General features: G+C 44.5%; 1 protein-coding gene across 1 annotated transcript in view; it reads right to left on the reverse strand.

The window, feature by feature from the left end:
• The window catches only part of PFKL (phosphofructokinase, liver type), a 43,591-nt gene that overhangs the window by 14,165 nt on the left and 14,148 nt on the right, over positions 1 to 15,278 (reverse strand). Inside the window, exons 3-13 of the mRNA XM_048505923.1 lie at positions 14,519 to 14,596; positions 11,448 to 11,637; positions 10,108 to 10,273; positions 9,034 to 9,078; positions 8,711 to 8,819; positions 8,033 to 8,128; positions 7,674 to 7,766; positions 6,922 to 7,047; positions 5,516 to 5,580; positions 2,657 to 2,720; positions 1,273 to 1,419 (exon numbers count right to left, since the gene is read on the reverse strand). Coding sequence (XP_048361880.1) covers positions 1,273 to 1,419; positions 2,657 to 2,720; positions 5,516 to 5,580; positions 6,922 to 7,047; positions 7,674 to 7,766; positions 8,033 to 8,128; positions 8,711 to 8,819; positions 9,034 to 9,078; positions 10,108 to 10,273; positions 11,448 to 11,637; positions 14,519 to 14,596 — 1,179 coding nt within the window. The remainder of the gene's footprint in view (positions 1 to 1,272; positions 1,420 to 2,656; positions 2,721 to 5,515; positions 5,581 to 6,921; positions 7,048 to 7,673; positions 7,767 to 8,032; positions 8,129 to 8,710; positions 8,820 to 9,033; positions 9,079 to 10,107; positions 10,274 to 11,447; positions 11,638 to 14,518; positions 14,597 to 15,278) is intronic.

The raw sequence follows: 15,278 nt of genomic DNA on the forward strand, positions 1-15,278 counted from the left end.
ACTTAATTCATATGCCACCTTTCTCCACAACAATGACCCAAAGTGGCCCACATCATTTTCCTGTCCTCCATTTTTTCCTTCACAACAACAAATCTGTTGCAGAGAGCCGGAGTTTCTGCTGCTGACAGGTCTTCTCTTTAGGTCTGGTCACCTAACTTTTTTTTTTCAGCTTCCACTTAACTGTTTTCAATAGAGATTCACATCTTTGCGTGTCTCCCAGATCTTAGTCCATGACTCTAAGGCCCTTTCCGCACGGGGCCAAAAACAGTGGCCCAGGGACGGAAAAACACTTCGGATCCACTGGGCGTACGTTTGCACACAGGCAGCGCTGGCGCTGCGAAACACAGCAGCGCCCAGGTCATATCGCGGTCCGCGAGGAAGCGGCATGAAGGCGCCACTTTCCACCTCCCTTCCCAAGGGAGGTTTTTGGAAAGCACCGCCTTCCCATCGCTTTCCTGTCTCCCCCCCCCCTCACCTCGTCCTCCAGCGTCGGTCTGGAGGACTGCTGAGACCCGCCCATGCTGCCCCTGGAGGTCGGAGGGCAGCATGGGCGGGTCTCTGCAGTCTTCCAGACCGACATTGGAGTATGAGGTGAGTGGGGTGGGGACGCAGAAGAGGAGCCGCCTCTTCTGTGCTGGTCTCTGTGGGGGCCGCTCGCACGCTCCCGTGCGAACGGCCCCCTCCCCTCCACTGGCATATTTTCTGCCGGTGGAGCAGTGCCCTTTCTGCTGTGCGGAAAGGGCCTAAGTGTGATATCACACTGGTTCTTTCAGAATTAAGTGGGGATCAGTGCACACAGTACAATTCAATAGAAATTACACTGAAAAGGGCTTGCAGCAATTGCTGTCTACTTTCAAATGAAGTCTTGTACGCATTACATCTGACTTCATGGTTTTCTGATTTATTATATTAATAGGTTCCACTAGACTTGAAGCTTGTTTGAGACCAGGGCACATCCGGGTTCCGGTTAGCTTAGTGGATATTTTCTACTGCACAAGATTTTTATTTGTGTTATTAGGATCTGTTTTTCAGATATCTTGTGGTACTTTTGTAATGTTTGTCGTTTTGGACATGTATTATACTTATAACAAGATTTCATGTGAAAGTAGACAGCAATTGCTGAAGCCTTTTCAGTGTAATTCCTATTGAGTTGTTCACAGTATGAACCATACACATAAGGCTTGCTTGCACACACTCAAGTTACAAAGAAACAAAAACATGACTGGTGCTCCCTGGAGGAGGAAAGATTCATCCCTCTGATCAGAAACTCACCTGTCCCTTGCTCAAGCCTTCAAAGCCATCGTTCACCACAAATGTCATATGGCCCTGGCAAATCCCAACACGCACAGCAGAGCGGACTGCTGCATTCATGCCTGCTGCCGGGGCTCCCACGTTGAGGATGGCGATGTTGAAATTGCTCTGTCCAAGAAGGAAAAGATAGGAAGAAGTCAGGCGAAAGATATAAATGAATCATTGCAAAAGGGATCTGATATTCTCAGTGTTCTAGATGGAGCCTTTATGAGGAAGCTCTGCTAAAGAAAAAGCGGTATAAGGGGAGGGGTCTGAAATATATCTGTGTGTAATGCTGTTTTGCTTCAGATAAGACCTTTGAGGAATACTAAGCGAGATGTCAACAGCCAGCACTAGCTGAAGGCTCCCTTCCTTCTTTCCCTCTCTCACACAGCCATCTTTGACAAAGGGCTGACCACATTACAGCTGCAGTTCCCCAAGTCCCTGTCCACACCAACCTGTTTCTTACTGTATAAAACAGAGTAGTTCTGTGATGAAATTGTGCTGTAGATCTAGCCGCATCACACATACATGTTAAAAGGGTCTTTGATCTCTGAATGGGGAAACCAAAAAGCCATGGAAATTTACCCAAAGCCTTTTGGTTTCCCCATTTGGAGATCAAAGACCCTTTTAACATGTATGTGTGATGCTGCTAGATCTACAGCACAATTCCATCACAAGTTCCATGACAGATCCACTCTGCACTAGCAGTTTAAGGTCTTCCTCAAGAAGTGCTCCCAACCTCCTGAGCTTTTTGGGCATTACAAAACTGACTACATCTTTGGGGCACAACACAGATTACAGCTGATAGAAGTTTCTGCAGGACCCACACTGATTGCTTCTGCAGTCCTTTGTGTGACCTGAGCAGAAAAGGTGCTTTCCTAGCACAGAGGGAAACTCTTTGCTCTTCTGCAAATAAATACAAAACTTCTGATGGGGAAGTCAAGAAAGAGACAGTCTGAAATAAGAAGAGACATCACTTTCCTTCACAATCTGCCTGAAAACCTTTGTTTGGATATGCAGCATGACTACTAGTTATACAACGATTCCATGCGGAAAAATAAGTTGCTTCGTTTTCCCGCTCTGTTTGTTGGTTCCCGAACACACAATACAAGTGCAGTTTTGCTGACATACTTTGAAACACGGCATACATTACACATCTTCAGGACCTGCTTTAAGATTGCTTTGTGGGTTTTTCTGTTTTTGTGTACATGCACATATGTGTTGAAACTCTACATACGTTTAGGCACACACCAACTCCAATGAATTTAAATGGATTTATTCATGCTTGCTTTGTGTGGGGGGACCTCTCCTACTCACATTGTCGGAAAAGACTGCCCTTCCCCTTGAATGCTTGTCTCCTCACCTTTTTCTGTTCTGGTTTCTGGTGCGCAAGTAACTTGTAAATGTTCCAGTTGTTTTCAAAGCTCCTGTAAAACAAAACCACTGTTACATTGCCTCTTCTTTACTCTTGGCATCCCACAGTCCATACCCTCTCCTCACTCTAGTCTGAGATGGAGTACCCCTTTTATTTCTTAATGCTGGACTTCAAAGAGACCCAGTGATGCAGATGTGACAAATACCCATATTTGGGAAGTGGTTTCCAGGGAGAGACTGCCCTGAAATAGTTAAGTCCTGCTCAGTCCTGATTGGCTGAAGGAAATTGCCAGGGGGAAGAAAAGGAGGCAGCAAGAGTGCTGTGGGTTCTTTTGTCTTGATTCGCTCTTGGACTAAGATCCAGAAAGCTGAGTGCAGATCAGGAAGAGAGATCTGTTGCTGCTTGTGCGTTCTGACAAGAAGTCAGACTGCTCTATTCAGGCTGAGAAGGCTTGAAAGAGTGTGAGGGAAAGCCCTGGGCTTGGTGAAAGGTGAATCCGCCGCTCAGGTCCAGACTAGTGTCTGTCCAACCTCAGTTCAAAGCCCAGTCAGGAGAAGACCAGTCCATAAAGGGGGCAGTTAGACCTTAACAGGGGACTGAAAGGGAAGGTGGCGAGTGTTAAGCCAGAGTCCTTCCAGTCTTAAGACTTGGAATTGTTTATGTGAGGCATCTGGAAAGGGTGTGGAACAGAGAAAAAATCTAGTGGTCTGTGTGCAGTGTAACAACTAAAAGCTGAAACCTCTGCGAGAGAAAGCTGGAAGCAAATCTGAGAACTTGTGTGTATGATGATGAAGCTTAAGAACCAGAACCTCTTTAAGAGAAGGAGTATAGTGGCCCACCTGCGTGTGACCAAACAAGAAAAACTTTAGTGTAACTTGACTGAATAACCTCTCCAAGAAATAGAAGTTTTACTTTCTCTGTAATCTAACAAGCATTTAAAACCTCCTCAAGTCAACTGAGAAGCCTTCGATTCTAGCCAAATAAACTTTACAAATTCTGTTTCACATTACCAAAAAGAGTTCCAGTCTATTTTTCCTGTTATTTATTGCCTACACCAAGGGGTGAGTGTCTGTGTGTTGTCTGAGTTTTTCAAAGCCAAAACTCTCTCACAGAGTTTCCTTCCATTTTGTCAGGGGCTTTATTTTTTTCTCTGGGGAGAGTTGGAGTGAGGCAGACTCCAGAAAGGGAGTTTAACCATCTAAATCCGTCTAAATCAGGGGTAGGGAACCTGCGGCTCTCCAGATGTTCAGGAACTACAATTCCCATCAGCCCCTACCAGCATGGCCAATTGGCCATGCTGACAGAGGCTGATGGGAATTGTAGTTCCTGAACATCTGGAGAGCCGCAGGTTCCCTACCCCTGGTCTAAATCAATATGAAATGTAAAGCTTTTCTAGCCCGGATTGACAGAGTAAAATGCAACACTTATTGAGAATCTTTAATCAGCTTTTTTTCATGGAAGCCAGAAGTGCTGATTTACTGGGGAAAGTCCCATGTATTTCAGCTAAGGCAAAAAGACTTTCCAACATGCACGTTATTTATTTAAAAGATTTCTATGTGGCCTCACCAGAATCCTGCCTGAGAAGACTTACAAGTAAAATAGTAAGTCAGCAACACAAAACCAACAAGCCGCTAAAACAAGCCACCTACGAGAAGATGGCTGCGGCTGCACCTCACGGGATGTATTCCCATCTGCTGTAGGTCACTTCTCAGGAAGCAGGGGTATAATTAAGATATGACAGTACAAGTCCAATACAACAGCTTGTTTCTAATTTGATAAATGTACCAATACTACTTCGCATTTGCATCGCATGTTCAAGTGTTCAAAGTACTTTACATCCATTATCCAACTGTAATTCCTAGGACCATCCAGTAGGATAAATGAGTATCACTGTTGCCATATTGCAGATACAGGCTGAGAACAGCTTGCCTAATTCCACCTGATGAGTTCATGGCAGAAATGGAGTCTGAGCTGGCTGCTTCCTGACTCTTAGCCATGATACAACATCATTTCAAAGAAAATATTCTTCTTCAATCTAGACTAGGACACAACAGCTCTAAGAATCTATGAAGACTTGCCAAGCTAGAAGATACTTTCTCCAGAATTGCACCATCAGTGGTTTAAAACAGAAAGAAAACTGAGTGCTCACAATCTGGAACATTTGTGAGATTCAGGATCAATGAATGAACAATATCAGACAATATATCTGATTTTTAAATGAGCTCATGTCTCTTGTGTTGCTCAGGAGTATCCAGGCATAGAGGAAGGTCATGACGGATGCAATCAGAAAGGATCATGAAAGGGCAATAGATATCCCACTGATATTTTTGATAACAATAAACAGGGCTGGCCAACAGAAGGTGAAAATCAGCACAGTGCCACTAACATCCAGAGGCTTCCTCCAGCTATACATGATGCCCATTGAAAAGAACACATTGAATGCACTTATGTAAAGGCTTTTCTATGGGCACAAAGTAAAAGCAGATGGTTGTACAACATTAGCATCAAAAATACAGAGCATTACATGTTACATATCAAAAGCTAGTAATGTCCAGTACTCAAATTAGACTCATAAATTAGCAAATGTGAAGAAAATAGCATCAAAGAAACAAGAAGCAAGTTAAGTTAGTGTTCTAGCTAATGAGTCTTTCACAGAAAAGATGGGCTAAATACGTCTTAAATAAGACATATTCAATAAGACATATTCAATAATAAATAGGAAACGCTTGCTACAAGCATAGAGGTGGCTCTGACTTTTTAGGATTTTTTTTAAAGAGCCGAAGGGCTCATAATATAAACAGACAACAGAAATGCAATTTCCTTTGAGATTAGAGATAAGTCTCTTACCTCCCTCTGAGCTGGATTGCTTCATCAAACCTTTTCTCATCCATTGCTTTCTGGACATCCTTGGTCTGTAAAGGAGAAGATTATGAGCCAGGTTCTTACAAAAAGAAACTAGAATGAAAACTTAGGCTCTTTCCACACAAGCGGAATAGAGCGCTCCAGGGACAACAAAAATGCCGTCCCTGGGGAGGGGTTCGCAGCAGCGCCAGCCTCGCCACCCCCAAGTGGTGTGAAGACGCTGCTTCTGAACCTCGCTCCCTGAGCAAGGTTTTTCAGAAGCAGTGTCTTCCAACTGCTGCCATGCGAATGCCAGCGGCTGGAAGGCGGCGCATTGCAGAGGTCAGGGGACACACCCCCTGGCCTGTGACTCCAGAGGCGCCGCTCCAGCCTGCGGGGGGTGTCCCCTGGCCTCTGTGACGCGCCGGAAGCCAGGAGACAAGGTACGGCATTCAGGGACAGCGCAGCCTATGTGAAGGCTGCGCAGCCGCCTGCACCCCTACTGGGACTGTCCGTGCAAACGGTCCCGGGGGTGTGTGTTGGCATTGTTTATGCCGATGCACCCCCGCTTGCGCCCGTGCGGAAAGGGCCTAAGGGACAGTTACTTGAATTAATCTTTGGTTGTAATGATATTCAGCCATGCCTCTCCTGCCTAAGGCCAATAAAAAACAATAGTTACCACTGTGGAGGGGAGGGGAGAAGAGGACAGCAGGGAAGCTCATGGATTGGAAAGACTTCCAGAGATATACTGCATTCACTTCATTAAATTCTTCCTCTCAGCAGATGTAGGTGTGAGCCTAAGAAACATAGCCTTCTCCTCCCCCTAACATAGCACAGCCCAGGGAGTCCTTTTGTGCAAGCCAGACTGCTATCTGGATAGCACTAGCTTATCCCTTCCATTCAGGAATTTGGAAACCGCTGCTCAAAATCTCACACCCAAATTCCCCCAATTATGAAGTTATAATAAACTACAAAGAGGAATACCAGCATGTTTTCTATTCAACTGACCAGGGAACGCCTGAAAAGCTTTGGTGAATAAAATTTAATTCAATTAGATTGTGTCAGGAACCAGAAGAAAATGTCTGGAATACATACAGAAACTGTACAGGTAAAATAAATTTTCCATGACAGAATGCCATGTACCAGTGACAGAGTGGGGTGAGGTATCTACAGTAAGATGGTGAGTATAACTCCACCTGTTGAAAAGCAGGTATGATTTTGCCCAGTTCCCTCTCCTCAATGTAGCCCACACTTCCACAGCTGCCAAGGTAATACCAGATTAATTGCTTATTAGCACCATCCTGAGTCAATCTCCCTGCCTTCTGAACTGTATATAAAATAGTCTTTAATGCCCCAGATTCAGGCAATAACCCTCCTCCCTCAGCACACCTGGGCTTCAATGGCATACTTACCACTTGCACACATTCCATTAGGGGTAGACGCACCGACTGGTTCCCAGAGAGGCTCACAACGCAGGCTGGAGTGTCTGGTGTTGCTTCCAGTAAGGCCATCACAGCTTCCATACCCATTTTGCTGCTCTGGGAGGCACACAATGCATTTCACGTGAGGGAACTGGCTCATTATTGTGAGAACTCAGCACTGCCTATCTTGTAGCCGGGGTCATATGCAAATTTGGGCTGTGTGCTACAGTTCTGTAGCATAGTATCCCTTTGGTGTTAGATCCCTTGCCTCTCCAAGCATTGGAAATCATACTTCATCTCCTACACTTAGATACCAGGGATTATCATGGCATTAACAAGGGATTACAGTCTGCACTCTATTACTTCATGGATAATATCCAGTCTACAAAACATCTCCTAATCTGGAAAACAGCAGTCATCATGAAGAAACACTTTTCAAGTGATACTTGGAAAAGTTCTCCCTAGGAGACACAGGAGACAAAAACTCCCAGAAACAGGAGTATTAAAAAGGGTAGTGGTAAAACCAGCCCTGAAAGCAAGAATTTTACCCAGACATTCACACATTGGATTGGATATATACTAAACTGGCATTTTTCACCAATTCTCCCTTCCCACTGCAGATCTCTCTCATGCTGTTCTTCAGGGTTCCCTATCCCTCAGGAGCTCCACTGAGAGTGTGGTTAGAGTGTCAGATTAGGACCAACTTCATGAGTTGCTCATGTATAGGGGAAAAACACACCTACCAAAACTCGATCAAATGCTGAGGGGGTCCCACCGCGCTGGACGTGGCCCAGTACTGTCACACGTGTGTCGAAGCCAAGACGCTTCACAACCAGCTAATCAGAAAGAGGAACCAAAAAGAGTTTTATTTTATTCATGGTCAGATTACCTTTCCCATAGTAAAGTGAGAAGAGCACCAAACCCCAAGTATCTACAGTAAAAGATGACAATGGCCACTTTAAACCCTGGGTGAAACCAAAGTCTGAAGAAAGGCAAGCGGAGTTTCACAGAAAAGCCTGCCGTGATTGTTTGTTTTCAAAGATCTATGCATTGCTAAGTACTGCTGTCATTCTGGCTCCCTCCCATTGATTTCCTCACTTACATCCTTGACGTAATTAGAGGTGATAGCTTTCCCAGTCCAGTCAATAGCGCCCTCAGCAATGATGATAATATTTAGCCGGGATCCTCTGCTCCGTGCCTGTCCAAATAAGAGTACGAATGTCAGTGACTGATGTTCACATCAGGAAGGTGAGAAAAGGCTGCCCTGCCTTAAGTTCTCTTGTTGTCCTAATACTGATGCTCTGAGTTAGATCTTCTGTGTCTTCTCCCTGTTCCACTTTGCAGGAACTTCTCAGTGGAGGCAAAAGGATGCCTGAACCCAGCTGAGGATGCTCTACAACTGTGACAACCAGTTCTCTAACAGGTCTTGTCACATCTTCGCTTCTGTTGACTAGCATTCACTACCCAGCACCACCTGCATTCATGCACTGCAAAAGTTACACAAAATGAAGGTTTTGGAGAAGAGAATTAGCAGAACAGATACTTCTTCTAAACGGGAAGGCAGCCTCTGAAACCAGTTTTGAGTTGGTGCATAGTACAGGAAGACAGAAAAGGCTTCGTCCTGCTAAGACACCTGGAAAAGTAACTGTAATGGAGGTTTGTAGCCAGATGTCTCTTTGCAGAAAAGACTAAAGCGGAACATTCTCACTACTTTTTCTTAGTATGTTTGAGAAGAGATGGCACAATTCATTTTGTCAAATGACTGGCCATGCTAGCTCACCTCACCAAGCCTCTCACACATGGAATCCTCCCAGCCATCCTCAGGAGGTGATTCAGGGATGAAAAGCCAGTCGGCACCAGAAGCCAAAGCTGAAACTAGTGCAAGGTACCTGGAACAGCAAGCAAGGATCAGCACATGAATGGCAGCCTAGAGAATCAACTGAGGTGAAAGAATTAACTCCAAGGAGGCAAAGTAGCCCAGGAGTCCCGGAGCTGGGGATGCAGCTCAAATGGCACACACCAATCTGTGTGTAATCTGCTACCTGAAAAATTACTAGCTTCCCTTAATTTAACCAACCAGGCAAAACAGAGCTCTTTTCTTACCCACAGTGCCTGCCCATCACTTCCAACACAAAGGTTCTCTGGTGGCTGCAAATAAACAAATAAATACATCACACAAATGGAGGAGAAGAGAATAAGATTTCAGGGTCTAAGCATTTGAGAGTCAAGGCTCTTTTCACCAGGTATCTTGTTGGTCTCTCTAAGGTGCTACTGGACTCAAATCAGAAAGTTAGGTCTTAGCCAGATGAACTGAACTTTCCTCACTCACATTTTGCCCGGCAGCAGAAGAGGGCAGACTGGAATACTGCCTTGCTTGTCCCCCTTGCTCCTGAAAACATCAGGACAGTGCACTCATGTCCATGGAGAGTATACAGCTACTTGGGGAAAGAGTAGGAGCTGCCTACAGCAATGGTGGCCTACCCTGGGCAACCCAGTGGGTTTTGGGGACACGCAACCAAGAATAAAAGTCAGCAGGGCCCTGCTTAGGACCTTTGGGGGAAATAATAAATAAATAAACGTTGACACCTTCAGTAGTAGTTGTAGTAGTAGAAGAAGAAGAGGAGGAGGAGGAGGAGGAGGAAGAGGAGGAGGTTTGGATTTATATCCCACCTTTCTCTCTTGTAAGGTGATTCAAGGTGGCTTACAAGCTCCTTTCCCTTCCTCTCCCCACAACAGACACCTTGTGAGGTAGGTGGGGAGAGAGTTTCAAAGAACTGTGACTAGTCCAAGCAGGAATGCAGGAGAGCGGGAACACATCTGGTTCACCAGATAAGCCTCTGCCACAGCATTCTGTTGACAAAGATTTGTGTGTGTGTGTCTGTGTGTGGTTACATTTTCTCACCAACCTATTACTGTGTGAGTGATTAAGGAAATTTGACATTTAAACCACAGAGGTGCCACCTTGGATGAAGCCACCAGAATTGCCTGCAACAAAGCAATTGCTTTAAAAGTAAGAAAAAAATTGCTTTGTCGGACACCAATAGGCCCGAAACCATTTCAACATGACTAGCCATGCTTGGGAGCAATGCTATTGAACTGTATGTAGGAGTTCTTCTGAGTTAGTCTAAGACATGGTGCATCCTTGAGAAAAATGAAAGACAAAAATCAAGAACTCACCTCTGGGCAGTGGTAGTGATAGCATCAATCACCTCCATGATACGGTGCAGTGCAGAGTCAGTGCCAATGGTCATATCTGTACCACAGAAGTCATTGTCAATGGACCCCACCAGACCCACAATGTTTAAATGGCAATATGTCTTAGCCACCTCATCAGTGATCTTCCCTAAGAGAAAGAGAGAGAGAGAACAAATTAAGTGTTGATGAGGCAAGGGACCCTGTTTCCTCCACCTGTACAATCACACTTTGTAAACCTAGATCAGTAAGCTAAGCACAAAACTGCACAACTGTATGAGATGTTACAGGAAAAGGAAATTGACCTGAATTTCATTACAGAGACATGGATGAAAAAAACCCCAATGTGGTGTGTCTGTCTCATCTAGCACCACTGGTTATGCAATCCTCCACCAACCACACAAGTTGGCCATGGAGGAGGCATGGATATTATCCTCTATGAAAACTTCAACTTCCACAGACTTCCAGGGCAACCCATCAGGCTCTTGTCTGGCTCATAACATGAGCCTTTAGATAAGCCAGTAAGGAAACCAGGATTGGCCGAAGACATAGTTGGCTGGTTGTTGTGTGTTTTCTGGGGTTCCGTGGCCATGGTCTGGCAGATCTTGTTCCTAACTTTTCACCTGCATCTGTGGCTGGCATCTTCAGAGGTGTATCACAGTGTGTAACAGATTTCCCTCTGTGATGCACCTCTGAAGATGCCAGCCTCAGATGCAGGCGAAACGTTAGGAACAAGATCTACCAAACCACAGCCACACAGCCCGGAAAACCCACAACAACCAGTTGAATGCGACCATGAAAACCTTCGACAATACAAAGTTGGCTGTTTAGTTGGCTTATTGGTTCATTTATACTGCACTGCTGTAAGCTGCTTTGACTCCCTTAAGGGAGAAAAGTAATATATGAATATTTGTTTAGAACATTTTTGTGCCCTCTTTCCAGGAACCTGCAAGAGGTGGCTTTCAAAATCAAAATAATTAAAAGACATTAGTTAAAATCCAGCATTAAAACTCAGCCCTACATAAAATCATAAACCATATAAACAAATCACTGACCACTTAAAATACCAGTTTCCAGTGTCAAAAGATCAATCCCTTTAAAAGCCTGCGAAAACAGAAATGTTTGGGCCTGACACCTAAAAGAAAGCAGCACAGGCACCAGGCAAGCCTCAAAGGGAAGGGCTTTACATAACCAAGGTGCCGCTACTAAAAAGCCCATTCTCTGGATGCCCCTCTCTCACTTCCGAAGGTGTCCATAGGGTGTGAAGTAGATGGGCTGAACATTCCAGGAAGATGCAGTCCTTCAGAATTAAAAAGCAAATATACCTTCACTGACTAGCTCCTCTAACAGTTCACCCCACTCCGTGCGAAAGATGTTTGCACCAGTCAGGCTGCCATCTCCGCCAATGACACATAAGTTGGTGATACCATGCTGTACTAGATTGTGAGCAGCCTTGAGGCGGCCCTCCCGGGTGGTGAAAGCTTTGCAGCGGGCACTGCCAATGATGGTGCCACCCTGCAAACAAACAATGGGAGTTTCATTAGGAAATCAACATGAGCACTTCTTACTAAGGGCTGCTGGAGAAGAAAGATTTTAGTAACCCCAGATTCAATGATAACAAAGTTGTTCCACTTTCTAGCTGCAGCAGAGCCATGCTGGGCAAGTCCAGAAAGAGTGCAGGACTCTTATTGCTGTAGCAATCGGGCAGCAATATTAGTGTGCACGAAGAGCAGCCCCTAGTCCAAAGCATGGGATTACACTGATTAAACCAAATAAGCAATGAATAGAAGGTACCCTTTTTCTCCAGCAACCAAGCTGCCGGTGCTATTGCCTTCAGAGATTCTTTGCAGCAATATTTAGGCAGTGTCTAAATTGCATAGACAGCTCTGCAAATTGCTAGTGCAAGATGTCCTTCCTGTTTCACTAGGTAGCTGGCCTCCCTACCAGACCAAGATCTCCTTTCAAAAGTGTCTTGAAGGTAGAGGGACACAGGCTGACCCCAACTGTAGAGTTTGATGCAACCTGTCTTATCCTGGTACAGAGACATCTTCTGGTTTACTCTAAGCCACACCCTTCTTTTAATGGTCTGTGCCATTTGACACCTTACAGTGTTGATAAACATGGTTCTCGAAAATGACAGAGAATATTGCTGTCCCATCTGTGAAGGAAAAGGACGACAGCCACGGGATTAACAAAAAGTATGTACATTAGTAGAACTAAAACTTTGAACGGTTACTGGGAAGTGTCAGTCTGGACAAAGAAAGCAAGAGAGGCTAAGAAACACGAAAGGGATGGTTGTAAGTCGCTTGTGTTACTGGTGATTCAAAGTGAAATGCAATGAGAGGCTCTGGGGAGGGAGAACATGCTGTTAGCTCATGTTAGCAGGGGACTGCCTGTCATAACCTGTTAAGAAGATGCAAAGGCACTCAGGAAACTGGCACAGCTGCTCTCCTTCCTCTTCTCTTTCTATGCAAGTTCTAGGAACTTGGGCGGGTAGGACAAAGCCCTGCACGCAGCACACTGCTCAAGCTCATCTCTGTGAGAAGGAGCAGCTGTCCAACAACAACATCACACAGACAAGAAGGGACAGAGGCAGGAAAGGGTGCTCCCACTGGGCCATGCAGCACCAAACTGTTACCTGAGGGAAAGGAGACACAGCAGTCAGATTGGGTAAGGCTCTAAGAAGTAGGGGGAAAACACAAAGGCGCTTGTAAACAGACTGCATGGAATAAACTGAACTCAGACAAGTTTTCTCCTAATGAGAGGAGTTTTTCCCAGGCCTATTGTTGGGATGAATAGTGTTTGAATAGTGCACACTCTTATTACCTCTGATGGACCACAAGCATATTAATTGCGGCCTTTGCCCCTCACTAGGCCACAATTGGTGCCGCTTTAGTCAGTCAGAGACTAACAAGTCGACCCACAAAGCAAGGACACTAAACCCTTCTACTTGCCAGATCCCATGGGCAACGTGTTTTATGTTCTCTGTAAGAAAGAGTGGGTGGGAAGACAACTGGTAGAATTTGTCTTGCTTAAACACTCATGCCAGCTCTAATGCAAAGACCAACAAGGGCTTGAAGACCATCTTTTTCAGAAAATGGCAAGGTCGAGAAAACAAAGTTTTTTACTCAAAGGGATGCCTTCTGTAGGATGCAATGTTTCCACAAAAGCCTCTCCCTGTTTGCAATACTGGTGGTGATTATTCTTGTTACTGCTGCAGAGCACCACTGTTGCAGTATTGTTCTTTTACTGACAACATGCTAGAGTGAGGGTAAACAGTGCTGTTATGTTCAGATGGGGCTTCACATAGCTAAATAGATCGAGGGCAATCTTTCCTGTCCTCCTTTGGGCACCTTGTGAGTTAAAGACAATGGTATCCTGCAGCAGTGAGAGCTGCTGTTGCATGAGGCAAACACTGTGACCCCATTCACGACCCCCATTAACAAAGCAATCAAGTGGAGGCACGCCCTTCTAAGTTCATTGAGGCCACTGAGTTAAGAAGGATATAGCTTCTTAGCCCAATGTAGGAATCTCTTTTTGTGGGCTACGAAGAAAGCACATCACCGTGGATGTGGTAGGGTGGAAGCCCAAAACTATTCTCTGACAGCTAACAGGAAAGTACTGAAACAATATGGTTCAGAAAGATGCTTTGGTAAAGGGAAAGAGGCTGCAGACTGCACCACTGTGTGCAGTGCATACTGTCTATTGCTGTGTGATCCTCCTACATAATTTCTGCATCGCTTAACATGTAATGCTAATACTTATGCTTTGTTTCAGCTGTTTTGAGATTTCTGCAGTCCAAAATCCACTGCATTGTTTACCAACCGTCCCATCCTGTTTACTGTTGTTGACTTACACTGTGTAATCTACCTTGAGCCTCAGAGAAAAAAGCAGACTGTAAAGAACATAAATGAATAAATAAAATCCCATCTTGGTACTGCTGACCAGTCAGTCACATCTACTTTTATTTGAGAAAATGGGACAGTGTTATATAACACTAAAACTAACAAATCATCATCCAGAATAAAAAATGCCTTTCAAATCCAAACCACTCAGAAAATTAAGATGGTCAGAGGGGATATACCGTGTTTCCCCAAATATAAGACAGTGTCTTATATTAATGTTTGCTCCCAAAGATGTGCTATGTCTTATTTTCAGGGGATGTCTTATTTTTCTGTGTTCTGTTCGTCGGGCATGCTTCCAAACAAAAACTTTGCTATGTCATACTTTCGGGGGATGCCTTACATTTCGCACTTCAGCAAAATCTCTACTATTTCTTATTTTTAGGGGATGTCTTATATTCGGGGAAACAGGGTGGGTGAACTTAGAAAGAAAGCATGAGTCCTATTGGTCAGATACAACAAGGAATTGGGAAGAGCCATTATCCAAACCTTACCAACTGAATGATGTTGGACACGCTCAGCCAGTTTGCCTGCTTGATATTCTCTCCTCCTTCCACCAGCCCTTCATACCCCTGCAAAGAAAAAAGGCAGCATGGTGAAGATCCCATTACACTAAGCATCTTCCACTACAATTAATACCCTGCACAAGGAATACCACAAAGTCCATTCAAAATACTCCTCTCCATCTGAAAAGTGATTATATAAAAGGTTAGGAGACAGACAATGACTGAACCAAGAATCCCACTTTCCTGCACTGCCCTATGAATCTCAGACGACCAGATGCAACCTCGTTCCCAGCATTTGATGCATGAGATCCTTCAACTTGAGCTGCCAAGAACTGAACCCTGGAGATTCTGAGTGTGAACTTTGTGGCTCTCCAAAACATTTTCCTTTCTGTATTCCCACTATCTCCTTTCTCTGGATTTATCACAGGCAGTTTTCAGGTGTATATAAGAACATCGTTATAGAAACACAACGTACATTATAAAAACAAATACAAGAACATCATAAAGATGACTATACATTGTGGCATTTGATGTTTATGGCTGATAAGAGAAATTTTTACAATGCTGTAACAGGATCTCTTGAAAGTCTTGCTGAACTGGAAGAAGCTGATAAAGAAAACTATACAGATGGAATAGATCAGCAATACAGTAACCCGTCATTTGGATCTAAACAATTTACATTGAAGGGTTTTGCCTCAGTTAAAGAGATGCCTGCAGGGCACATTTCCAATATGAACAGGGTTTATGG

Source organism: Sphaerodactylus townsendi, linkage group LG08 (genome assembly GCF_021028975.2).
Source record: "Sphaerodactylus townsendi isolate TG3544 linkage group LG08, MPM_Stown_v2.3, whole genome shotgun sequence".
NCBI classification, from domain to species: Eukaryota; Metazoa; Chordata; class Lepidosauria; order Squamata; family Sphaerodactylidae; genus Sphaerodactylus; species Sphaerodactylus townsendi.